This window comes from Biomphalaria glabrata, chromosome 10 (genome assembly GCF_947242115.1).
Source record: "Biomphalaria glabrata chromosome 10, xgBioGlab47.1, whole genome shotgun sequence".
NCBI lineage: Eukaryota > Metazoa > Mollusca > Gastropoda > Planorbidae > Biomphalaria > Biomphalaria glabrata.
Window position 1 is genome coordinate 44,956,370 of NC_074720.1, and position 27,494 is coordinate 44,983,863.

General features: G+C 35.3%; 1 protein-coding gene and 1 long non-coding RNA gene across 8 annotated transcripts in view; both read left to right on the top strand.

Annotated features, from left to right (window-relative positions):
* The window catches only part of LOC129928831 (uncharacterized), a 126,135-nt gene that overhangs the window by 23,250 nt on the left and 75,391 nt on the right, over positions 1-27,494 (top strand). The window lies entirely within an intron of this gene.
* On the top strand, positions 6,210-26,459 carry LOC129928828 (uncharacterized). Of its 7 annotated transcripts, XM_056045117.1 has the most exons (13): positions 6,217-7,443; positions 9,698-9,781; positions 11,937-12,079; positions 13,850-14,003; positions 16,118-16,177; positions 16,334-16,393; positions 16,550-16,609; positions 18,680-18,802; positions 20,188-20,212; positions 24,152-24,206; positions 24,723-24,782; positions 26,072-26,143; positions 26,397-26,459. In XM_056045117.1, exons 3-11 carry the CDS (start codon positions 12,065-12,067, stop codon positions 24,765-24,767), a joined length of 597 nt encoding a protein of 198 aa, XP_055901092.1. In that variant the 5' UTR covers positions 6,217-7,443; positions 9,698-9,781; positions 11,937-12,064; the 3' UTR covers positions 24,768-24,782; positions 26,072-26,143; positions 26,397-26,459. The 7 variants fall into 7 exon arrangements, with proteins under 7 accessions (XP_055901090.1, XP_055901086.1, XP_055901088.1 ...); XM_056045111.1 differs by lacking the exon at positions 9,698-9,781 and having other exon boundaries at positions 6,216-7,443; XM_056045118.1 differs by lacking the exons at positions 6,217-7,443; positions 9,698-9,781 and adding an exon at positions 10,445-10,567.

The following is a 27,494-nucleotide window of genomic DNA, read 5'->3' on the forward strand; positions in this document are numbered from 1 at the left end:
CATTGGGCCTTATCATTTCGAGGCCTCATGCTATCTATCTATCTATCTATCTATCTATCTATCTATCTATCAATCAATCTATCTATCATTCTATCTATCTATCATTCTATCTATCTATCATTCTATCTATCTATCTATCTATCTATCTATCTATCTATCTTTCCTATATCTATCTATATCTATATCCATCTATCTATCTATCTATCTATCTATCTATCTATCTATCTATCTATCTATCTATCTATCTATCTATATAAAGAGAGAGAGAGAGAGAGAGAAAGGGGGGGGGGAGAGACAGGGATTCACCGCATTAAATGACGACCAATTTGTGATTTAATTAGGTCTACTCGCACTGTTCAGCGTGCGCCAGGCAGGTGACAAAAAAAGCAGTGACAAAAACGAGGGCACTCACGGAACTTGCATTCGATGTGATCGCAGATAATCCACTGTGTTGCTTTATATATTCTTTAGTGACAGTTTCGTGACTTTGTTTTGTAACACTGATTTGCTTTCATTTTGTCATAATTATAGGGATTTATTGAAAAGTTCTGTCTGAGTCTTATTTCACCATCAAGCTTATAGTGATTATCTTCATCATACTGACCTTTGACTTTTGTCGCACGGGTGCTGTGACGATTAAAAAAATAGGTTCTTTAATCTGATTTGCATAGGATTACCAAACAAAAGAATCTCGGAAGCAGCTTACGTGAATTTTAATGTGTGACATTGACAATTCTATTTTGTTTTCTTTTGGGGCATTCGTTTCTCTTTTCAAAGGACGCAACTACAAACTGTGTAGTTTCTAATTTAATATCAGTTTTGAGCAGAAAATTGCAATAAAACTTTCGTAAAGGCACTCTACTGTATTGGAAAATATCAAGCTTTATCTCGTGAAAGAAAGTCTACCAGCCTATTTCGCATTTTCACATTTAGGACTATAAGAGCAGTAGACTCAACAAAATGATTTGGAAAATGAAGACCTTTCTCGGTTCAGTGATTTTGCTATCTACTGGTAAGTAACATTTTAACAAATCAATTAGGTCTGCTTTCAATGCTCATTGTGTGTTCATTTTAGAGAGTCCATCCTATTACTTTTTTTTTGTATTGTAGCCTACTGGTAGGGCCTATATAATCAAAGTCCAAAACACAACAATAGGAGAAACTGTAATTTCTTTTTTGTCTTTCGAGTTTCGGATTTTTTTTTTTTTTTCAGAAATAATTACACCATAGTCACATTTACTGTACGGCGGAAGGGTTCAAACACGAACCATCGTAACGACAGTCCGAGGCGCATACCATATATTTTACATTATATGGACTGCAGTTCCTTAAGTAGGCTATCTGTCAAAAATCATCTTTTACTTTTTAAAGAATGGTCAATGTTTTGTTATGTTTTAGAAATATAGATTCGATATTATATTATTAGCGATATCTATTGATAGTTTATCTGAAAATTAATAATTAATAAATATAAAATAAATATAAGTAATAAATATAAAGATTGGGTGGGGAGGGAGGGGGGGGGACATATTTGTGAATTAAAAAAAAAAGAACAAAGAGTGTAAATAAAAATCTGAAATTTAAAAACAGAAAATTAAGAGACGTCCTTTCATCTTCTAAATTGGACCAGCAACACAATTTATTCAAAACATTCTTTTCAAGAAAGCATTTCAACATAGCCGCCATGCCCATTTCTACCCCCCCCCCCCTACATGGCTATATTTGAATGAGCTTCATGAACAGAAATGTCTAAGAAAAATCGGAAAAATCTTGGAAGCCACCCGCTCCATCAGAAGTGGTCGCGAAGTGGGCTACTACTGTCAATCATGACAAGAACAGAGCGGTACAAAAACTCGTCCGTACCTTACTCGGTCAGACTATATCAACGCCAGTCGTTGATCAGGAAACATGAAAAGGACCAAAATGCCTGAGTGTAGTCGCTGAATGAACTCTTTATGTTGTGTCTGTTCTATTTATTTATGTGTATGTTTCTGTTGTGTTGTCTTTATATGAGAAAAGAGTCCAAATTTCCATATGGATCAATGAAGCAGTCTTAGTCTTAGTATTTATTGCGTTGCAACAGTCAAAACGATGACCCCCCCCCCCACCCCCAAATAAAAATTAATATGCAGCCTCGTTTGCTCTTCACATTATCGGTCAGTGTCTCCTCCTACTTCTGGCTTATTTTAACTTGCTCTACCGTCGCCAGGAGAAAGCTCTTTACAACTCAGAAGCAGTGCCCCCCCCCCCCAAGCCCACTAAAAAGTGACAAAGGGCAGCGCCAACATACTTTTTGTTTTCCATCTAGAGCCGAGGTTCTCAATGTAACTGGTCTTTTGACGTGGTATTAGTATTACACATAAGGCTGGTCATTAAGATGTAGAAACTTGTATCACACAATCAATGTGTCGCGAATGCTGTAGAATGCTGGGTTCGTGCTGCCTGGAGTCACACTTGACACGTAACAAACATAAATAGTAGGCCCTATAGTTCCGTGGATTGACTAGCATCCGAATTGTAGCAGACGAGACATAGGCCTAACGTTTATCCAATGACAATATTCTGCGCTTCGTAGTAGTTACAAAAATGATCAAATGCATAGAAATATAGTTACGTCCGCGTAAAAGCGGTACCAAATATATCCAATATACAAAGTCCTCAAGAGCAGGTGTATTTATATACTTTACTATCAAATCACGTCCGTATCACAGCGGGTAACAATAAACTGCAATAATATGTATCCAGCTCTAAGTACAGAAAATAACTATCAAAATACGTGTACTGTTCTCAAGTCCCATAAACGACTCAACTGACTAAAAGTTACTACTGTCTTCAAGTGACTGCCCTACTCAACTGACTTAAGGTTACTACTGACTAAAAGTTAATTTAGTCATTCTTACTTCTTCTTTCTATATCAGAGGTTTCACGTGTCTTTCACCTTCTTGACCCGAGGTGAACATATAGCAGGCAATATCAACCGAGACTATGACACTCAACCTGTGGGTCACGACCCCCTGGGGGGTCGAATAACGATTCGCCAGGGGTCGTCTAAGACCATTGAAAATATAGATTCTAATACTGCAAATGCTACGTCATGCTTAAAAAAAATAGTCACATAAGTCTGCACCACAAAAATGGTGAATACGAAATAAGTTAAAAAGTAAAAGTTTCCGTTGCGGTCTGTAGAGTAATCGCCGTGAAGGATATCTGTTTCTGTGGCCCACGGTTAACGAGGGTGTCATGTGGCTAGCACAACGACCAACCGCATTTACTTTCCCCAACTAATATCAGGTGGGCCCTACACATTAGAGCTGGGTGGACTTAGAGGCGCCCAAAGATCCCCGAGTTAAAAATCCTAGTCTTCATCGGGATTCAAACACAGGATTACCGCCTTACCGCTCAGCCACCGCGTCTCCCGAATAAGAAATAGAATAGTAAATAAATGCATGTCACAAAGATGCAATTTTATTTATTTATAATTTAATCATAATCAGAACTATTTATTTCAAGACTACAATGACAATTGTTTCATGTTGAAACTTAAAACATGGCAACGCATATCAAATATTTACATCAAGTGAACTGTTTTAGAACATTATCAAAAGCACAGCTACTTAGGCTTATGATTTTTACGGTTGGGGGTCGCCGCATTAAGTAATATGGGCATATTGGGTGAGAAAATTTGAAGTGAAAGGCTGTTAAGGCGGTAACATTGTAGCCCTATCTTTGTGGGCTACCTCCGTAAGTTGTGGGCTTAACATTGTAGCCCTATTTTTGTTGGCTACCTCCGTAAATTGCAGGCCTAATAATGTAGCCCTATCTTTGTCGGCTACCTCCGTGAGGTGAGGGCCTAACATTGTATATAGGCCTATGTAGGCTACTTCCTTAAATTATATCCTAACATCGAATATTCGTATGCTACTCCCATAAGTTGGACTACAATGTAGGTTACATTATATAGCTCCTAAGTTGTAGCATTGTAAAATTGTAGACTTCGTCCATAAATTGAAGTAGGCCTACGCTGTTAAAATGTGTTAATGTACGTAGGTGACATCATTTCTATAAAATTATATAGTGGGTATGCAGATGAGATTGTTTGTAATTTTTTTAAAAAATGTTCCTGATGTTACTTCAGAGTTAAAGAAAATTTTGATTTACTACCTAATCCAAACCTCCCGCAGGACGATGGGGATGGCAGCGTGCAGGGTATCAACCCGGGACCATCGACAAGTCCTAACGACAGTCCAGCGCGCATAACGCACGACGAGGCAGCCACTCTTGTAGTCCATATATTTATATTTATGACGGGTTTACGAAAATGCAAGACCCGCGCACTATAGGCCTATACCCTCAATTTTTACAAAATATGCATGTCAAATAAAAGATGCTAAATGGGATTAATATAAAATAACGTTATTCGATTATTCTCTTCACCAATATATATATATCATCTGTGCTAATATTAGAAGATATTACGTCATTGTTTGTTGTTTATGTTGTTTTATGCGAAAGCAAAGAATCGGACGGAAATAAAAGTTAGTTAGGTACCCCATGGGCGTAGCCAGGGGGGGGTTCTTGGGGTTCAACCCCCCCCCCCCCCCGAAATGAAATCCCCCCCCCCCCGAATTAAGTGACTGATTTTTGCTTTCATTTTGTTTATTTTAGGTGAGATTTTAATACTAAATCATCACTTACCACAGCACAGCCGAGGCAGTTTTGAGTTAAAAACCCTCTACCAGGGGGTTTTGAGTTTAAATCCCCCTACCAGGGGGTTTTGAGATTTTAAAAACCCCTATCAGGGGGTTTTGAGATACAAATCCCTCTACCAGGGGGCTTTGAGTTTAAAACCCCCTACAGGGGGTTTTGAATTTTAAACCCCCTACCAGAGGTTTTTGCAGTTAAATCCCCCTCTTCTATAAAACAAAACAAAAAAAAATGCAAACAACAATCCCCAAATTCCAACAGCACAGTTGAGGAAGATTTTGATTTTAAAACCCCATCCAAAATTTACGATAACCCCATCTTCAATATAAAAAAAGCAAATTACACACTCAAAATTCTATGAGCGTAGCCAAAGGGGTTTTGAGTTTAACCCCCCTCCCCCTTCCAGTTGGGGTTTGAAGCTAAAAAGTACCTCTTCAATATAAAAAAAAAGCAAATTATACACTATAAAATCTATGAGCGTAGCCTAAGGGATTTTGAGTTTAAATCCCCCTCCTCCAGATGGCTTTTTCTTTAAATTTTATAACCCCTCCAGATGGTTTTGAGTTTAAAATTCCCCTACAGAGCGTTTAGAGTTGAGTTGAAAACCTCTCTCTTCAATATTATTTTAAAGCAAACTACAGTCACCAAATTCTATGATCGTAGCTAAATGGGGTTTTGAATTAAAAACAAAACAAAAAAAAACCCAGAGATTTTTTAGTTTAAAACCCCTCAACAGATGATTTGACGAAAAAACTTTCTCTTTCGATAAAAAAATCTAAAGCGAAATACAGGCATGTAATTCCAATAGCGTAGTTAAGAAAGGTTACAAATTTCTACCAGTGGCTTGGGCTCCATTAATTAAGTGTGAATAGTCTTCTGCCGAAATTGAAAATCATTAAATGTGTCTCAACAAAGATGGCTAAGACAGATTTTAGGAGTCAGTCATAGAGATCGAGTCTAAATCAAAGAAATCATATGCCGAACTGGGAGTCGAATCCTTAGTAAAGTTGTGACAGAGCGTATCATGAGGTTTTGCGGGACATGTTTTCCGACAAAATGAATTACGCAAAATAAGAGTTGCGGAAACAGCTTGCCGGAAAATGCGCCGAACGGCGCGAGAGGGTTTAAAGTTAGTAAGAATAGCACATTAGGTTTTTGAAATAAAACTTTTTAATAGCAAGATAATGCACTGTAGATACCTCAGAATATGCATTTTGTTGGCTTTCAATACCAGAAATAGTGCTCGGCGGCGGGGCTTCGCCTCGCGCTGGGGGAGCGCTGCGAACTCCCCCAGACCCCCTTGCTAGCAAGGGCGGGGAGTCTACAATAAACAATAAACGTCTTCCGAAAGGGTCAGAATGTAATAAAGATTAATTATGTACACACACACACACATATATTTTTTTTCGCGAGGGGGGAGGAGGTCGGGGGGGGGGAATCCCCGAAAAAAAATCCTGGCTACGCCCATGAGGTACCCTCAATCAAATGGACAAAGTGAGGTATATGTTGGTATCGTAAAGCAGATATTTAACAAAGCATACAAAAGTGGGAAAGATCCATATCTCGCTATGCTCGAGTATAGAAATACCCCGATAAGCGGACTGCTTTATTCGCCATCACAACTGCTGATGAGTAGAAGACTCAGGGACATCATTCCAACTGATCCCAAACTATTGAAACCATCGGTAGATGAAAATGCAGAGACATTACTCAACGAACGACAGAGGAAAAGCAAAGTGAAATACGATTCAAAAGCAAGGTTACCTAAAGACTACTCTGTCGGGGAGAAGGTGAGAGTTCGTCTAGGACAAACATGGCAGAAAGCAGTCGTCATTAAGAAACATCCATCACCCAGATCTTACATCATAAAGACAAATGATGGGAAAACATACAGACGAAATCAACGGTTTTTAAACAAGAGCTACGAAGAAGACATCTCTGGGTACTATGACACCGACGAAGACAATGAACAGCAAACTGTTAGAACAAACGAAATAGACAATTATAAACCAACATCTAGAGAACTTGCTGTGCCGGTCAAGACAACCAGAAGTGGTCGAGTTGTCAAAATTCCTTGTAAATATAAGTATTAAGAACTTTAAAAGGAAGGATGTGATAATAGCTTCAAAAGGAAGGATGTGCTAATATTAGAAGATATTACGTCATTGTTTGTTGTTTATGTTTTATGCGAAAGCAAAGAATCGGACGGAAATAAAAGTTAGTTATATAGAATCATTATAGATCTATGTCTACCTTGATAAAGACAGTCTCGTTATTATCATTATTAATTAGTAACGTCTACAGTAAATTATTATTAATCTGTGACAACAGAACATCATCTATTAAATTAATATTAGCCTATTAATACAAGTTTGAAGCCGGAAAAGTTTGATTTCTATACGAAATTCTACCCAAGAGAATGATCGTATTTATGACAGCCACAATAGCTTGTGCCTACATTTAGTAAGAAGTTACAGCTCCTCTCACATATCATACATGTAACATGAGAATGACTTTCTGACGGAAAACTTCTGACTATTATGGGGAAAACATTTTTTTTTTCTTCTACGAAGTTACTAGATCTATATAACAGTTTGATAACCACTGCGTATTTACCCCGTTTAACCTGCTAACCTGGACAGCTTCCGTTTGCCGGTGATTGTTTATCGAAACATTGAATGCACCTTGTGCGAGTGTCTGGCTATAGAATATCAACACCAACACATAGTGACATAGCAGGTAAGTTAATTTTTTTTTTCAAATATATAGTGATTTTAGTCTAGACTCCTCAGCTAAAAGCGGAGGAGATTACCCTATATTGGCCTATATATATATTATATAATTTATATATATAATATGATTTAATATATAAGAATATAGATCTATTAATCTATTAAATCTATAAAACTAGATCTATATAGTTATATAGATATAGAATATAGATCTAGATCTAGTCATTCTAGACCTAGAATCTAGTGTAGATATAAAAAATAAATGAATTTAATAAGCATAACTTAACTTCTTAAGACTAAGACACTTATAAGTCAAGTTAAGTAAGCCGGCATTTAAGCAGTCTAATGACTCTCTAGAAATAGATCTAGATTCTAGATTAATCTAGATCTAGAATCTATGTCTAGATGTAGTTGAATAATTCTAAAATTCAAAATCATTGGACACTGCCATTCAAGCATCATGATTCACTCAATGACTCATTATTGACATCATAAATGATAATTTTTTACATTAAGTGAATTTCAGTGGCATCTTCAAAAACCTTCAAAAACCTACACATTTCATTTGTACAATCTAGAATCTAGAGAATCTAGTGATAGTGACAGGTCTGACAGTCATACATGTTAATATTATTATTGACTTAAATTTAAACTCTGCTAACTCTTTGGTTTTCCTGGCTGATTCAGGCAACCCATTCCATTCTCTAATCAATGGCACTATTATATAGTCATTAGGCAAGAAAAAGCACTTCTTGTAGCTGCATATATATATATGGAATTTATATAAAATGTGACTCTATCTATAGATTTTATATAAAGAGTCTAGATAAGATGTAGATCTATATAGATTTACTTAATTATTCATGCCTTCATGGCATGAAGGCTTGTGTTCAGGAAAGTGGAGAACCCTTTAAAGTATCATATGCGGTAAAACAAGGTTGTTTCCTAGCACCCACACTGTTCATCGTTATGTTTTCTGCTATGCTGACAGATGCATTCACAAATAGAGATACAAGCGGGATAAATATAACATATAGATTTGATGGTGGCCTATACAACCTGAAGCGGCTCAAAGCAAAGTAAAAAAAAAAATCAGCAGTAATCAGGGATCTGCTATTTGCTGACAACTGTGCCCTAAATGCCTGCTCTGAAAATTATCTGCAAAAGATCATTAGTAACTATGTATAGCCAATGCCTTTTCATCCTATTTCAGAATGTCTAAAATGTTTGGAATAGATGGGTATCTCCACATACACAAAGCTAGGGATTTATTGAGCTGTCCTCCTCCCGACAGTTCTCTATGCCTAAAAAACCTGGACAGTGTGTATATATATACTTTCACATGACCCATCTCAGAAAAATACTGAATGTTAAAAGGCAAGAAAAGATACCAGATACTGAAGTCCTTCAAAGAGCGGGCCTGCAAAGCATGCACACAATCCCGATGCAGTCCCAGCTGTGATGAGAAGGCCACATCTGCGCAGTAGACGACTGCAGCATCCCTAAACGACTCTTGTATGGCCAATTAAGGGAAGGAACGCCCTCACAAAGTGGACAAAGAAAACGCTTCAGTGACACCTTCAAAGCTTCTCTGAAAGCATTCAGCTTTGACTCAGACACCAGGGAGACAGAAGCACATAAAACTGGCGCACATATTGCAGGGGGCACTAGAACATCGCTGGGAGAAGAATAGCGTCAGAGAAAAAAATCAAAGGCCAATGGCACTAGCTTCAGCTGGAATAACCTGCCCATTGTGCAGCCAAACTTTCCGGGCTCACATGTTTGTAAAATGTTTTACATGTTTTGGGTGTTCCTTCAGAGTTGAAGATTCCAAACCTCCCACAGGATGACTGGGGATGGGAGCGGCAGGGTTTGAACCCTGGACCATCGATAAATCGGAACAACAGTCCAGCGCAGAAACCGCACGACCAGGCAGCCATCCAAGGTCTCACCAGCCACATGTGGAGGCTCAAAACCCCAGTGCAAAGCCCTCAGCCCCCTGGATGACAAAAGACATCATCGAACGTCAATGGATGAACTTAATTATAGATTTTTAGATCAAGACTAGTTTGGATCTGCCATATACTGTTTCTTCACTAATCATAGGTCTAGAATTATATGTATTTAAATTATACTTCCCCCTTCATTTGTCATGGTGTGAAGCTTCTGCCTGGGCATTAGCAATGGTCGGGATGATGTCATCATCCACTGATTTTTTTTTTCATGGTTGATTCCTAAAGCCTTTGTTTTACATGTTTGAGATGTTCCTTCAGAGTTGAAATAAATGAAGATAATCTACTTCCTAGGCGAAATCTCTGCAAGATGACGGGGATGGCAGTGAACAGGTATGAATCCTGGACCAATGGCAATCCAGCACACATACCACATGGCCAGGCAGCTTTTTCATGTTTTGGAATAGCTACAAGGCTGCAGAAGTTTGAATTAAGAGTTTTTCTTCTCCTAGGTGGTAGCTAGCCATTGTTAATGAGCCCCTCCTCCCTGAATCTTACTGGTTCAGACCCAGTTAACCGCCTTCGTCCTTCACCTTTTATTGAAAACAGTTTCCCTTGGCTCAACATCTAAGCCACACTTCTTGGACTAGTTTTCGACATTTAATAGGTGTTGGCGTGCTTATTAAATATAATATCCATTACCACTTTTGGCAATGACAACCTTTCTGGACCTATATGTGTCCAGGAAAGAAGGTGGCACTACAATTACTATTTTATAGAAAAAATAAAATAAAAGAAGTCAGTAGGTAAATAAAAAGTTTACAGCCCATGGATCTTTGATCTAGATCTTTTCTATATTCAAGCATCTATAAAAACTTAATAAGAGGACAATTTTGATAGGTCGTACTTAAATGGCAGGTTTTCATCTACAGTTTTAATTTATAATTAAATTATTTCTGAATTTGAGTATTCCATATTCTAGTTAGGCATGTCTGAGATTTAACATTTAAAGCTAAAATGTAAAAACAGTGTACCGGTTACAAATCAGATCAATCAGTCTATGTGCAGACTATTTGGATCTGAGAACATTTATCTAGTATCAAGTATCTAACACTATTCAACACTTTCTGACAGCCGAAACTTTGCAAAATACATGGTTACAAGGAGTGTTCCTTAAATGTGTGTATGTTAAAATAAAAAATTGTGCTGTCTGGTGTATTTCAATGAAGTGTGATTGATCAGTATATTGTAACAAGTACTGAGTCTCTGTGTAACTGGTTTCTAAAACTAACATAAACTATTTTGCTAAAAAAAATAATTAAATGTACTTTTTCCTTTAAGATAGGACTTTTTTTTCCTTTTAGTACAATACTTATAGTAATTTTTATCATAATAAATCAATAATGTCTGCCTGTATAAAAATGAATTTTGTAAAGATTCTTTTTTTTTTTAAACTAATTAAATAATGATACTTTTGGAGGTATTTGGCACTATAAATATCTTTTCAAATATATATATGCTTTTTAGAAAAGCATGTATAGGCTCTTTGCAAGTCAGTGTGGATTTCGAGCTGGGAGAGACACATCTGACATGATATTTTCTAGCATCAAATGCAGGAAAAATGCAGGTAGCTGATTTGTATGCCGACTTTATCGATCTCACCAGTGAGGTATAGTGAGTCACGATGGCTGGTGGTGAATTCTATCTCAGCTCGGATGCCCTTCAAGATTCATTGCTATTCTGAAGCTACTGCATGTGGGTCGAAAGGTTAAATCAGTTTTAATAGGGACCTGTCAGCTTATTTCTCTGTAGAGAATGGTGTGATGCAAGGTTGTGTGTGTTGATAATATTACTACACTCTGTAGCTTTAGACAGTAAAGGAATCCATCCTATACCTAAATTAGGCAACTATCCTTCAATGATGCTTTGCTGGTGTAAAACATGGCCAGTTACCCAGCCAGAGCTGGAAATGACCTCCTGTGCAAACTTAGTACTCTTAGTGCTATTGATGACTAAGATACATTGTAGTATATAAACAATGGTAAATTTATTTTTTTTATATTAGTCACCAAGAATTTTAGACCCTAAGCTGGATATTTTTAAATTTTTTAAATACATTATTTTTCAGACTTATCTACATACAAATAAATCCCAGATGAATAGAATCACTATTTCACTCCTCGTTACTTTCATTATTTAGTTTTATTTCAAACAACTAGTTTCTTACCATGTTTTATTGTGCTTTAAATGAAGACTGCTAAACACACACATGCAAGTTCTCAACTATGCATTCTAGATAAGACTTCAAAGTACTTTAAAACATTTATTTACCAGGGGAATATGTCATTAAGTCTCCAAGATTAAGTGTCTTAAGTGTCACTACACTATTCCTGACTAACCTATGTTTGTTATAACTTCAGTTTCATTCTAGCTACACTTTTGGTTTTGAGATTTCTATTCACAAAATTATTTTTTTATTCTTCTAAATATGTATCCTAACTGTATATTCTACTAAATATGTATCCTAACTGTATATAACATTTTTTAGTTTTTCAGATATCCCTTAGCGGAAATGCCAAAAGTAAGCTATCTCTCCAATGTTCACTGGACCTGACAGACAATCAAGGATTGAAATCACTGAATCCAAATTTAGTTGCAGCCAAAGTGAGCGAAAGTATGAAAAATGTTATGGTGGGTACACTTTGGTTGACATTTTAGCCTAGGTTTTGGTCAATGAATAACATCTTTATAGGTACATGTAATACTGTTTGATTGTCAAAAGAGCTTAGCTGAAGGCTCTTCAAGCTCTAGGCTTGTAAGCCTGCTTGAACAATCATTCTGTCTGGAAGAGATCCAAGTCAATGCCTATGTAAAGCATTGCTATTTCCGATATATCTGGCACTCCGGGTGCATGGACTAGAATGCATGGCCAAAGGCTGAGTACACTGGAAACCTCCGCCATTTTCCTATGTTGTGCCAAGCTAACCGTGCAGGACTCGCCATTAGTGTAACGGTCCCTTGAGGAGCGGCGCATGGATTATTGACAGGGACGTGTGAGCTCTCTTTCTACTCCACTCAGTGCAATGGGAAAGCTCTTGCATTCCCTTGAACGCTCTCACAGGAGGTTTGTTTTGCTATTCATTTAGCCTGATCACTTCCTCAAATGATCGTTTCCACTCGGGTACCACGTTGAGGCAGAATAGCGTACTCGGGAGATGTAATACCAGAAATGAATGTAGTCCCATCCTGAACATCTTTAGAGCAACATAGTATAGAAAAAAAAGTCTAGACATTTTTTGTAACATTGAGAATTTTCTTGCAGAATTAATCTTAAGTGTCTTCTTTGCTATTTCACTGTGGACTATTTTTTTTTTATTGGTTACTGCCACTGACTAGTGGCCAATTAGAATCACTACTTTCCTCTTGCTATCAACACAATCTACTTTTTAGATTCAGCTCCTCTTTAATTCTTGTGTTTTATTATGTTAAGAAGTTTTATTTCCACCTCCACTTATCTGATTTACTCTTACAGCTCTATTCATCCTATCCCCTATGGCTAGGAACTCAAAATCAGTGAAACTAGCCTTTAAAATAAAACATCACTGGTTCATTACATCAATGGATTCAGGATTTCCTGAATATTTCCTGTAATATTAAAATGGCTCTAAACCAACATTAACAGTCAACTCATGTGTACATCAAGGAACAGTCTTAGTATAATTTACATAAATGAATTACCAATTTGCATTAGTTGCATTTGTCAGATTATTTGCAGATGAATTATAGAGATGGAAATCTAATTGGAGCATGTCTTTCCACCCAGAAAAGTGTTATTAAGAGTAATAAAAAATTTAAAACAAATAAATACCATATATCTTCATCTAGGTAAATCAGTTACATGGACTAAAAACTCCAAATACCTAGGTGTTATAGTAAATGAAAAATTATCATGGAACCTCATATTGAGGAAATTTTTAAAAATCAAACAAAGCAATAAGTTTTTATTAAAATATTTTTTTTTTACAAATCCAATAAAGACAAACTAAAATGTTATTTATCCTTGATTAGGGTTAAAAGAATATGCATCCTCTGTTTGGGACCCCTCTACTTGAGAAAAAAACATTTAGAAACAAGAAGAGACACAAAATAGTGCAGTGAGATTCATAACAAATCAATATTCACATTTAGTCAGAATAGCACCATTAGTAGAATCATTAAATTTAGAGACCCTTCAGGATAGAAGACTAAAGTAGCAATTATACATAAAACACTGAACCAAAATCTTCAAATACAAAAAAAAAAAAAAAAAAAAAGCAAACTTATATAACACTAAGAAACACAAAGAGATAAGCACAATTCTGATTCTATTTGCTCATTCTTCAGCCAGGAAAACATTAATATGATTTTATGCACATATTAATGTATTAATTAGACATCTATAAAAAAAAGTTTTCATTGCAGAATCAAGAAAGACCTTCAGTTAAGACCAAGGAAGTGATTACAGTTAACACAAGTCTGGACCTGGACACATTCTCAAAGCTCTTACCTTTCTTGCGATGTTACTTTGTGAATTCTCCGGTGAATGAAGAAAACAAACTAAATGTGGAGGACCAAGGTATTTTTGTGTACAGTCTTTATGTGAATATCTTATTACTCATATAGTTTAGTTTTGTACATTTACTTGAGGTTTTGTGTGTGTGATTATATACATATATATAGTATTCTCTGTAAAGAGTATGGCTTAACAATTAGTATGAAGAAAAAAAACTTTATGGGACCACCTGCTACAACATCACCCTCCATCCTCATAGACGATAACAAACTGGATGCTGTTAATGAATTCTGCTATCTTGGATCCACAATTTAGGATGACCTGTCTCTAGAAGAGGAGAAATGGTTACAGAAGACTGCCTCAACATTCGCTAGACTCAAGTCAAGAGTTTGGGAAAACTAGAAGCTCACTACAGCACTACGCAAAGCAAGAGAAAAAACTAAACTCATTCCATTTGCGCTCTCTCCGAAGAATCTTGAAAATCACATGGAAAGAAAGAGATCCTTCTTGCATGAACAGGTATCTTTACAGTCCTCAGACAACACCACCTGTGCTGGCTTGGACATGTTCGCCGGATGGAAGACAATCGCATCCTGAAAATTATTCTCTGCGGGCCACTTGAGTTTGAAAACTGGTCGCTCCCACCTCCTTTACATGGATGTAACAAAATGGGACCTAAAATCAGCAAACATTCATACTGACCATTGACATAGCTTTAGCCTTCACTAGGGACAGCAAAAAACATGGGCCTCAGCTCTGGAAGAAAAGCATGCCATGTGAAAAATGGCCAGCTCCTCTACCACCTAATTGAAAATCACCTTAACCTGCAATATTTGTGGACGGGAATGTCTCTCCAAAATAGGGCTCCACAGCTACATGAAAAAGTGTTTGAGATGAACCATAGTCACTCTACAACTGAAGGGGGCCAACTGGAAGTATTCTCTAAAACAGACATAAGTTAGCTTTTTATAAAATACATTCCTTGACTGGCTTTTTTATAAAAAGTTTAAAACAACAACACATGAGGGTATGGGTTGGCTGAGATATTAATCACACCAATAAGTTTTTATTTATGGTAAAGTAAATAGACTTAAGAATACAGTTACACTTAAAAATAGATATACAGTTATACAAATTTCACCCTTGTTTTTTATTGAAAAGTAAAAACATTTGTTAATATATTAGTACAACAAGGGAAATACTTTAATTCACTTTTAGCTGAAATAAAAAATTGAATACTTGTGTGTGATGCTCTTGAAATAGTACAGGTCAACACACATATACATGTAACGTATCAAGTCTCATTGAAAATAGATCACATTATTTACAAGCATTGAAAACGTCCAAAACAAACTCACACTAAAACCCCAACTTGCCTCTCTGCTCTACCTCTGAATCTTCTCCTGTCCAAGCCACATACAAACATTCACAGGTTGGCCCTTTAAACAGAAACATGGATTACCTTGGTCTACAGCATCAAACACAAAGATATTTAGAAAGAAAAGAAATCCAACATCTTTTTTTAGGATTTTTGAATTGGTGACTTGGCTTGACCATGGAAGTGTGGTGGCTGAGTGCTTGGCTTCTGAACTGCAGGTCCTGTAGCTTAAATGCTGGTGAAGACTTTGATTTTTAATTTCTGGATCTTCGGGGCGCCTCTGTGTCCACCCAGACCTAGTATTAGTAAATTTGAACTCTCAACCTTAAACCGTACATGAGGATATTAACTCATGGATACTATCAGAAAAATATTGCACAAGTCAGCCTCTGAGATCCTAGGGATAAAGCAAAGGAAACTTAAGCCATGGGTTACACAAACATCCTTGATTTATGTAATGGAAGTAGAGAACTAAAAACAAAAAAAAAGTGAATCCCTTTCTGGCAGAAGAATGCAGTTCAACCAACAAAGAAATATGCATGAAAATGAAGTCAACAAAAGAAAAATTAATCTTTGACCAGCGAGGTATAAGCGATAGTTGCTTGAAAGCTGGCAATAGCAAAAAAGCATTTGAAACATTAGAACCTTTAACAAACTGGAACCTTATATTCTTTTTCTCTAAATTATAAAAACAGTAGCAAACTATTGAAAAGATATTTGCACCAATAGTGTTATTTTGGAATACATTTTTTATAGTTAAAAAAATTGATTAAGAAATATGCAATTTCTTTATTTATAGCCTCAAAAACTACTAGACTTATCAAGACTACAAATCCAATTTATTCAACTAATGCTGATGGTATGTTTTACTTTTTATCTACAAAGTCTTTGTAGTAAGCTAGAAAAATGAAAGCCATAATGTTTCAACTTTGTAATGATGCAAACTTATAAAAAAATTAATTAAATAATATTTGATTTAAAATAAAACACAATTATTCAATTTCTTTGTTCATAGCCTCAAACACAACCAGACTTAACCAGACCACTGACCCAACCTATTCAACTAATGCTGATGGTATGTTTTACTTTTATCTACAAAGTCTATGTAGTAAGCTAGAAAAATAAAAGCCATAATGTTTCAACTTTGTATTGATGCAAACTTATAAAAAAAATTAATTAAATAATATTTGATTTAAAATAAAACACAATTATTCACTTTCTTTGTTCATAGCCTCAAACACAACCAGACTTAACGAGACCACTGACCCAACCTATTCAACTAATGCTGATGGTATGTTTTACTTTTTATCTACAAAGTCTATGTAGTAAACCAGAAAAATAAAATGTGCAATGTTTAATCTGTGTAACAATGCATGGTTAAACGCAATTATACTCTAATGTTCTAATTTTCACAGTGATCTTTTTATTTTTAAGCCTTACCTTATTTTCTTAGACCCCGGAAATTCTAGTACACATTCATGCTTCATAATGAATCATGGACAAGGTGATAGCAAATTCATTGTAATATCTCATGTGGTGACTTTCATGTGTGATGCAAATGTATCACACTATATGTAAAAGTGTATTAACAATGAATCACTATATAAAATGCTCTTAAAACAATGGGTGTACCTTTCACAGCATTCTTCACAGAAGTAGTAAGGATGATACGGACTCACATTCCTTTTTTAGATAGTAACATGATAATAAAAATAACAAACATGAGCCACCTCTAGTTCCAATACAAGCCTAAAGTTCAGTCCCTTTAGAGAGGCAAAAGGCAATATCCTTTGCAATACTATTGTACAAAACTATGGCATCAAAACTGCTGCAAGATTGTAGTAACAGTTTGCATACTCACATTAAACAAGGGTAAGCCAACAGTACTGCAAGATAGCACTATAGAGCCACAAAACCAACAGTACTGCAAGATAGCATTATAGAGCCACAAATCCAACAGTACTGCAAGATAGCATTATAGAGCCACAAATCCAACAGTACTGCAAGATAGCATTATAGAGCCACAAACCCAACAGTACTGCAAGATAGCATTATATATATATAGCTCTTTCTGTCTCAGAAGACAATGGATGTGCCCAGATGAGTCACTGGCTTTAGTTATGTCTTGAGATGGTGCGGAATCTGGAGTGACTGATCAAGCCAATTCTAGTGCGGAAGAGTTTGCCACAGTTCATGCATGTATATACATCTGTCCTAGGGCTAGCTGACAGGGCAGATCTTTTTCTTTCTCTTGGCTGACGCAGCTTAGTTTCTTTTGCATTCGGCAAAGTTTGTACCAGCATGTACAGTCTGTCTCCATGCTGTCCGGTCTTGGGCTATCTCCTCCTACACATTTTGGTCGATGCCCGTGGCTCTCATGTCTTGCTTGCAGACATCTCTGTAGGTTAGTATTGGGCGGCCCTTGGGTCTGGCTCCCTCTGCAAGCTCAGCGTGTAACATGTCTTTAGGAATTCTTCCATCTGACATACGAGTGATATGACCAAGCCAGCATAGTCTTCTCTGTTTAAGGAGAGCATAGATGCTATGCATGTTGGCCTGTGTCAAAACTTCCTGGTTGGTGACATGATCCCTCCAGGAGATGCACATTATGCGTCGCAGGCGGCGTTGGTGGAAGCTATTTAATCTGTGTTCTTGAGGCATGTAAGTTGCCCAGCTCTCACTGCCATAGAGAAGTGTGCTCAGAATGCAGGCATTGTAGACAAGGATTTTTGTTACCGTGGTCAATTTTCCCACACATGCTTGGAGAGTTTTTCCATTGCTGCAGAAGCCTTTCCTATTCTTTTTGTCAGCTCTGTGTCTAAATCTAGGTTGCTGGCTATTGTTGTTCCCAAATATGTGAATTCCTGCGCCACCGTAAGTGTGTGATTTCCAATATGTATCACAGATAGCATTATAGAGCCACAAAACCAACAGAACTGTAAGAAAGCATTATAGAGCCACAAAACCAACATTCATCATAGTGAAAATAAGGGTCTATAACAAAAAGCAATACAGCAGCAAAAGTGTGTAAGGTAGCATTATAGAGCCATCAAACCAACATTCATCATAGTGAGAACAAGGGTCTATAACTAAAAGCAATACAGCAGCAAAATTGTGTTTTAGGAGTCAGCACACAAAAAGACTTGGTGCCAGAATAATACAAGTACACACCACTGACACACCACAGTCATTAATAGCAACAGTGTAGTACTTCTCTGACAATTGGTTTTTAGAAGAGTATTATAGATTGGTTGAGATTTTAAGACAAATATTGTGATTTCGGAATATTATTTTTTTACCTTACTTTTTTCTAAATGTTTTTCATAATTATAATATTGTTTTTGTTTTTTTTTTCTCTTAGGCTCAATGGAAAAAAAAATCCTAATGGTCATTTCAATTTGCTCAACTTTCTTGATTGCTGTTGCATTGGTTTGTACTAGCAATTTAATTTACATTTGGAAAAGAGTATTCAATGTCGGTTCAGGTGAAATTATTTTTTGTATTTAAAGGATTATAAGCTACATTTGTTTTGATTTTTAAATCAAAAGAGAAGATGATTACTATTTGGGCATAAATAAACCCACCCCTTTGTAGACACTACTCCCATCTTTATAAAACTCTAAACCAGGCCCTCTTAGTCTTTAAACGCCCCTAATTAATTCACAAATCCTATTACCACATTAACTCAGCATAACCAGCTGAAAAAAACAACAAATTATGCTATTCTTCCTTGGTACAGACCGCAAAAGAGCTCAGGGCAAAAAGCTGGCATGAAAAACTAGAACGTCGCAGAGCAGTCCTTTGTATTTTTAGTTCCTATTTCTCACAATGATGCTAAATGTTTTACTCACCATAAACTTTTTTTTATGTGCGCAATGGAAAATCATGTCTGATTTTGGGTTAAATTTTTCCAACTTACCTAGTGTGTGTTTTTATTATTTAAGGAAGCCACTTGTCAAATATAAGCCCAACGTCCATCCACTGATTCTTCACCAGGATGTTTGAAGGAAAGGGTTTTAGCTGTTTAAGATATCACTCGCGGAAGTTTGATATTAATAAAATATAATTCCTTTTTGTTCAACTAAAATAAAAGCATAAAGGAAATTTGAAGTTTTTTTTTGGCTTAAATACAACATATTCATCATCCTATATCTTCAAAGCTGATAGAATCCTCCTAGCATTGTTTAAGTTAGCTAAATCATTCACAAATTTTCGTATATCAATACCTTCTAATTCATAAGTCAGCAATTCATGTATATTTTTAACAGCACCAATATTAAAAAGCTACTTTTTGTGCTTATTGTCATGCTAATGTCTCAGAAACTAGAAATACTATTGAATAACTTATTTCACCATGGCCTTAAATGTGCTTTAAAAAAAAAAGATGTGACAGCTGCTTTTAGTCTGTTCCCTTTTTTAAAATATTAAACATGCATCTAGGGGAATTTCTAAACTAGCATAATGTTCTGTTTCAAGTTTCAATAAAGCAAAAACACTATATATTTATGTATACATAAATACAAGGAAATGCAAAAGAGAAATTACACATACATGCACATGCATGCGTGTGCACAGACACACACATATATACACATACATTCATACATACACACACACATACACATAGCATTACTTATATTTTTACATTATTTTTAAAACTTTGTGGCAGCCCTTTTGTCTCTAAATGTTTTAGTAATGTAAGATTTGTTTGATTTTTATTTGTTACATATTTGTTTAAAAAATTAATAGGTATAAATAAACTTATGTAAAAAAATTCACAATATATTTTCACTGTTATTTTGGTTGAAACCAATTTTATAACAACAAAAAAGATTCTTTCAATATTGTTTCATTTTTTTAATTTCTCAGGCTCCTCAACAGCTGTTCAATTTTGGTAAGAATTGATTTATTTTTTTAATGTTTCTTTTATGCAAACCTAACTTATGCATGGATCATTTGAACAATGTACAATGACATATTTGGAGGCATGGTGGCAGAGCGGTAAAGCTCTTAGCTTCTGAACCAGGGTCCAGGGTTCAAATCCTGGTGAAGACTGGGATTTTTAATTTCTGGATCTTCGAGCGCCTCTGAGTCCACCCAGCTATAATGGGTGCCTGACATTAGTTGGGGAAAAGTAGAGATGGTTGGTCATTGTGCTGGCCACATGACACCTTCGATAACCATAGGCCACAGAAACAGATGGCCTTTATGATTGTTACGACACAAGACTCTTCAAAATAACAAGACACTCTCAAGTTTTACTCTAGAAGTACTTTTAATATTATAACAAGTTACGTGAATATGAACATTTCATCTCTCATCCTGTCAAATCTCCTTCTGGCTCCTGTTCAACATCCCTTCCATTCAATACCCTAATTCACACCTTTTTTCCCTTTTCGCACCATGCTGCGCTACGACCGTAACACCTACAATAAATTCATAACACATCCAAATACAGTGGGTAATCCCTGATGTTTTCAAATTGGTGAATGTAGCAAATGGGCCTTCATAATAATTATAATGATATAAATCTAGATTTAAATGTTAAGCCAATTGATTAATTCAGCAATAATGTTTTTAGTTAAGTTTCAACTAAAGGTTTATGTTTACCAGTGAGTTTGGCACGTAGCTTTAGAGGTCTAGATGACGCTCACTCTCTCAATCTTAATAGATCTAGAGATCTATAGATTTTGTTACACTTTGTAGTAATTGTAATACCTCAGTAGACAGGAATTAGATACTGATATAACGCAGGTCTTGCCTTTTCCGTTGGGCGCCACTTGTTACCACACAAGACTCTTCAAAATAACAAGACACTCTCAGGTTTTACTCTAGAAGTACTTTTAATATTATAACAATTTACGGGAATATGAACATTTCATCTCTCATCCTGTCAAATCTCCTTCCGGCTCCTGTTCAACATCCCTTCCATTCCATTCGCACCTTTCGCACCATGCTGCGCTACAACCGTAACAATGATGTTCACATTTATTTGCACTATTTTCATGTTGTTTGTCAAATGCAATTAGCAAATATAAAAAATGGGTGGGTAGATAGACAGATACGTAATGTAAGATTATCTTCTTTTTAAATTTTTTTTTGTCATCTGTAAATTCAAAGAATAATTGGTTTACAAAAATTAAATATTGCATAATCTAATAAATGTTTCCTTGTAAAAAAAATAATCATCTCACATATTATTATAATCTTCTGAGCTTCATTTGACATCATATATATTACAGACATTCTTTCAAAAAAGAAGATAGTTATATCTTATGTGTATGTATGGTTAATTTAAACTCAGCTATGGCTTCAGTTTTCTTGGTTAATCTAAACTAGATAAGACTTTGGTTTTCTTGGTTGATTCAGGTATCTAGTTCCATAATGTAAAAATTCAGCATGTTGTCATATTGTGTTGTTTATATTGTTCTATAATCAAGGAGATCATTTAAGAACATTTGAAACAGTTGTGTGCCTAAGACTGTTTCTTATACTAATCTTGAGTTAAATGTAATTGATGTAGATTTGGAGCCTTCATATTATTACACAGCACTCATCCTTAATCTTGGGAATCGAAGACATTGCCATTAGTACAGTTAGTTCTCTGCCTAGCAGGAAATCCTGAATCCATCGATAAGACCTATTAGTTGAGTTTCACATGACTTAAATTTCTTAAAGTCATAACTGCTTTTATTTGAAAATATATACAGGGTGCGTCAAAAAATGTATACACACTTTGAACTGTCATAGACAATTGATTTCCCGTTCTACAAGGTTAAATTTCTGTGAGAAAGTAATGTTATGTTTCTTCAACAAGTTGCAGCAGTGACAAGGAAGTAACTGCAACATGGCGGACGTGCGTTTGAGTTTTGAAGAGCGGAAGCAGATAATGACGCGGTACTGGAAGTTTGAGAATGTAGCTGCGGTTCAAAGACACTGGAGACGTGAGCTTGCTGACTCCATATTCCCTTCCATTCGTGCATTATACGGTGATGAGTTTTATTTCCAACAAGATGGCGTCCCGCCGCACTATCATAGGGACGTACGAGCATACCTGGATCACAATGTGCCAGGCTAGTGGATAGGATGCAGGGGACCAATCAAGTTTCCTGCACGCTCTCCAGACCTCACTCCTCTGGATTTCTTCTTATCAGGCACAGTTCAAGATGAGGCGTACAAACGTATACCACGTCACCTGGACACACTGAGGAATGAGTTTCAGGTGGTGGGCGCAGAAATCTCGGTGGACACTTGGTACGATGTACGAAATCAGTGTTGACTCATACTCAGCAATGCTGAAGGCCACCAGTTTGAACATTACTCACACATTAATCACATTTATTTTTCCAATCGGACATTAAGCTTTCCATGTCAAGAAATTTAGGATTGTAGAAGGGGAAATAAATTGTCTATGACAGTTCAAAGTGTGTATACATTTTTTTGACGCACCCTGTATTATTGACATCATGGTCAGATAGTCCAGAGAGATTATCTTATAAATTACAGATGTTACTTTATAGAGAAGATAAGTACATCATTGTATGTGTATCCATGTACTAATTAATGTTAATTTCTATAATGTCATAATCTACCACTAGTTCATGTCTGTAAGATACTATAGAATAATTGTATTAGTCTGAGCGAAAGGAAATTCAATTTGACTACAATAGCCTACCTCAGTATTATTACAATAACAAAATAGATTTTAAAAAAACTAACAATATCAAACATGAAATATACACACACACACACACAACCAGTGCTTAATTTCTCTGATGTTGTTTAGTTTAGTTTTTTTGTTTTTTTTTAATTTGGTACGAACTTAAATGTTGTAATGTCTCTGTAAAATAGTTCATTCATATCCTAAGGCTTTATGTTGGTCTATGGTCAATATTTTCCCATTGATGTCATAATGACTGCATCCACCCAAAATTAAAAAAAAACGTTTTATGTTTAATTTCAGTTCTGATAATTGGTTACATAGTTCTTGCATGTACTCTTAAGCTAGAGTGTGATGATCTGTGTACTCAATATTATGAAGTAATTTCTTCTGCTATGACTGTGCTTTTTATATTTTATATGGCTTAAAAGAACTCATCTACGATTATGTCAAATTTTGTACAAAAAATTTCATAGTACCAATTAGAATTTTCTAACTTAAATTGTCTGATTTTGTCAAAGTTTCTGTTCCTGCCATTTGTTTTATAATAAAATTCCTAAAGCTGGTGATTTATTTTGAATACTTAGAAAGTTTATTTCTGTAGTCTTAAGATGTGTAGCTATTTTAGCTTTAACTTACTTGGTTATTTTAGATTTACTAGATTTAGCAAGAGTTGCCGGTATAGTTACATATAAATAATGATGTGAGAACAATAACATCAAAATATAAGACATTATAAAGTGTGGAGAATTGTCTCTTCTCTTATTAGATGAAATAATTTAATAAGGATAATTTTTTGTGTGTCCAGAGACAGATGTTACTTTATAGAGAAGATAAGTACTCAATAAGTACTCATACTCAATAAATGGAATTCTACTTGCTCACAGTTTGCATCCTTATCGGATGTCAAACATCTTTCTTGAAATGTCCCATATTATCTCCCCTTAAAGAAAACACGTATAATGAAAACCCTGTATGGCAATTTAAAAAAAGAGTAAGTAAAGTTCCCCTCTCAGTCCTAGCAATCTATAGTGCAGATGATGTTAAGGTCATCTGTTTCTTTGGCCAACAGTTAACAAATAGGGTGTCATGTGGCCAGCACAACACTAACACTAAACATTTTTCTTATTGTTTTTTTTTTTTAACAATTTTAAAATGTTCTTATTCTTTCAGTATTCAAAGCAATGCTGTGGTCTGCACCTCCAATGCTGCTGAAGAAATAGAGATTGTAAGTATTTAAATACCATTTAAAATTTTGTATCAACATTATTTACTATTTATTTTCTGTATTCCACAAACATATAAGAATTGGAATGAGAGGGAAGGGGGGAAGATTCATCATGTGAAAAGTTTAGAGATGAAAAAAGAGTTCTTATTAAAAGAATTTTCAACTGGTCATTGCCTACATTGATTCTGTCAACCATATCTGTGGCCTCTTTAAATCGAGAAATGACTATGGATCATCTTATGGAAGTGAGATGAAGCTTATGCCTTAATTCTGGATGGAATGATGCCACCCTCTCCATGCGTGTAGCCAGCCACGCTAATGAGCCCCTCCTTACCCAAAGCTTACTTGCTTAAGTGTCAGTACTCGCCTTTTCCCCTTCTCCTGTTAGTGATAAATAGTTAGACCAGGCCCAAGGTCTGGTTGTCAGAGGCTATTTGAGATGCATGCCTTTTTAAGAAAAATGTTTTTATATTTAATTTGTAAAAATTTTATTAGATTTTTGTTTTCATTCCCTAGGCGAACAGTACAGAAGAAAACCATGTTTATGACTCAGTAATATAAACAGGATATCAGACCGTAAGTCATTAAATAGTATTTGAACAGTCTTATTTCAAGTTTATTGCTTTCATTATCTCTCTATGGTGCAAAGAAATGTATACTGGTACGGCTATTTGTGCCTGTAGAAAGTAGAGCTATTAGTTTTCTAACAATTTATTGAAAATTTTTTATAATAAATAAACAATGTCAAGAATGCTTAATTGGATATTACAGTTGCCAACTCTAAAAAAAAGGATTAAGATATAATTTTAACAATATATTAATTACATTATCTTACGTTAGATCCCCTCTTGTTTTAAATACTTTTAAGTCATAGAGTGAAGTCTACATGTCCTTCCATATTGACATTATTTTTTGCTACAAGCAGAAAAATCAAGAAAATTTCATTCTGCTGCATTAAAAAGTACTTATACATTTTAAAAAACAAAAACTGATCAAAACTTCCTTCTTTTTGTACACTTAGCTATTTAGTTGTTCTGCCATGTATGAAAATCCTCAATAGGATAGAAAAAGTTCTATACAGGGCGACCATTTAATTAATCTCCAGACATTACATCCCTAAAAAGAACTGAAAAAAAAAAAAGATATTTAAAAAAAATGCTATTGCAAACCTTTTACTTTTTTTAACTAACAAACGTTCACATCCAAGACATAAAGCAAAACTTTTATAGGCAGTTTAAATTCACACCAGACAATGGAGGAAGATTGAACTAAATTTTTTATTTTTTTTAGTGTTTTTGTAGTTTGGGTACTACATCAGAAATGAAGATTATTAAATCCTAGTCCAAACTCTTTCAGACCTTGTGGTCTATAGGGCAGATGATGTTAAGGACATCTTTTTGTGGCCTACGGTCAAATAGGGTGTCAAGTGGCCAGCACAACGACCAACCGCCTTTACTTTTCCCCACCTAATGTCAAGTAGCCATTAGAGCTGGGTGGACTTAGAGGTGCCCAAAGATCCCGAAATTAAAATTCCCAGCCTTCAACAGAATTTGAACCCAGGATCCCCGGTTCAGAAACCAAGCGCTTTTCTGCCCTACTTTAGTTAGTATATATTTATTTGGTTTTTGAAAGTTTTTTTTTTAGAAAAATGACTGGCCAAGCAAGCATTAAAAAAGAAATTATAGTATAAAAAAAGATTACATTATTATTGACTACATTATTAGTCAATTTGTTTTTATAACAAGACTAAGTAGCCATCCAATTAATTGAGGTTTTTAACATTTAACATTCAGTTGTTTTCATGTTGTTTTTATTTTTTAAATTAGAGTGTTTGTTATCTCAAATTTTTTATTTGACCATTACAGTTCCAGCCCACGACTTCAGAGGACCTAACTGAAACGATTAATTCAAATGCTACAAGTATTTCTGACCTAAGTGTGAGTCATTTAATAAAGTCTAATTTCAAGTTTATCAACATGCTGTTTTTATTTTTTCTATATATCACAAGCTAATAAAAAAATGTTAATACTGTGTATGTGCATAAAGTAGATTTATTATTTTCTATGATTTTATAGGATAAAGTTCTTTAATGACTGTTCAGTTTTTTCAAGTTGTTTTTTTAATATAAAGGGGACTTTTTTTTTATTAGTGTTTGAGCTCTATTTGTTTGTTTTTGTTTGACCACACCAGATCCAGCCTGAAACTTCGGAGAGCCTAACTGAAAGTATCCCAACCAGTATTGCTGACCAAACTGTGAGTTATTTAACAATGTTAATAACGTCTAATTTCAAGTTTATCAACACTCTGTTTTTAATGTTTGTATATGCAGAGATGCTTACATGCCAAAAGGGAATTGTGTATTCCCAGACCTGGAAATGTGTATTTTGAGGGGCAAATGTGTATTTTCCTAAATATCAGGAAATATACTAAGGATAGACTAAAATTAAATCATTCAAGCACATAACATACACAAAGGGCAGCAATACTAAACACAGCATAAAGTTATATAAGACATTTTGTACATTTTTCAAAATATTGACACTTGCAGTCTTTGTCTTAGACTTTTCTAGAAAATGTTAGAATGAAAACGTTCTTGTCACCTGGCAATGATTTACTGATCCTAATGCCTCTTGTGTACGGTACTCACATTCCATAATAGCAGCAACAGAAAATGTATTCAAAAGAATGAGAATTTTTGTTACAAGTGAATATAGACTTAAACCGGATGTAATGGTTTGCTTATCTGGATCAGTGACATCTAGTTTTGTAAAAGTAGTTTTGTTTATAGGCAATTTCTTTACAAGGTATCCAGCCACTGGAAATATTTTATATCATTCAGATTTTCTTCTTCCATACCTTTTTTTTGCAGAGTTATCTATGAAAGCTTTGGCATCCTCTACAATCACTAATAACAAACATTTTAAACATTTGTTTTTCAGGCAGATAATTTTAATTAGTCATTGAACTTGTTTCTAATATAAAAAAAGTAATTGAGTCTGCCTTAAATGCCCCTGATTTCATTAGTTGAATTTAGGCCTTCATAAGTAATGGAACCTAGATAGTCGCTAGTGACTATTCCAGTAGCTATCACAGAAGATACATTCTGCAAGTTAGGGAACATCAGTTTGATTCCCTTTATCATGTTATAAGAGAGATAATATTAAGCTCAACCAATATTTCTTCTATGAAAACCTTTGCCCTTCTCACCTGCATGTAAAAAAAAAATCTAATTCAGATCTAGAATAGATCTAGATCTGTAAGCAGCTTCATAAAGTTATTTTTTAATGT

Excerpts from the sequence above, each read along its gene's own strand:
- LOC129928828 (XM_056045111.1), top strand. The coding sequence starts at position 7,383 with ATGCACCTTGTGCGAGTGTCTGGCTATAGAATATCAACACCAACACAT. Across the intron at positions 16,178-16,333 it reads TTATTCAACTAATGCTGATG|CCTCAAACACAACCAGACTT; the intron begins GTATGTTTTACT and ends CTTTGTTCATAG. Across the intron at positions 24,207-24,722 it reads CTGCTGAAGAAATAGAGATT|GCGAACAGTACAGAAGAAAA; the intron begins GTAAGTATTTAA and ends TTCATTCCCTAG.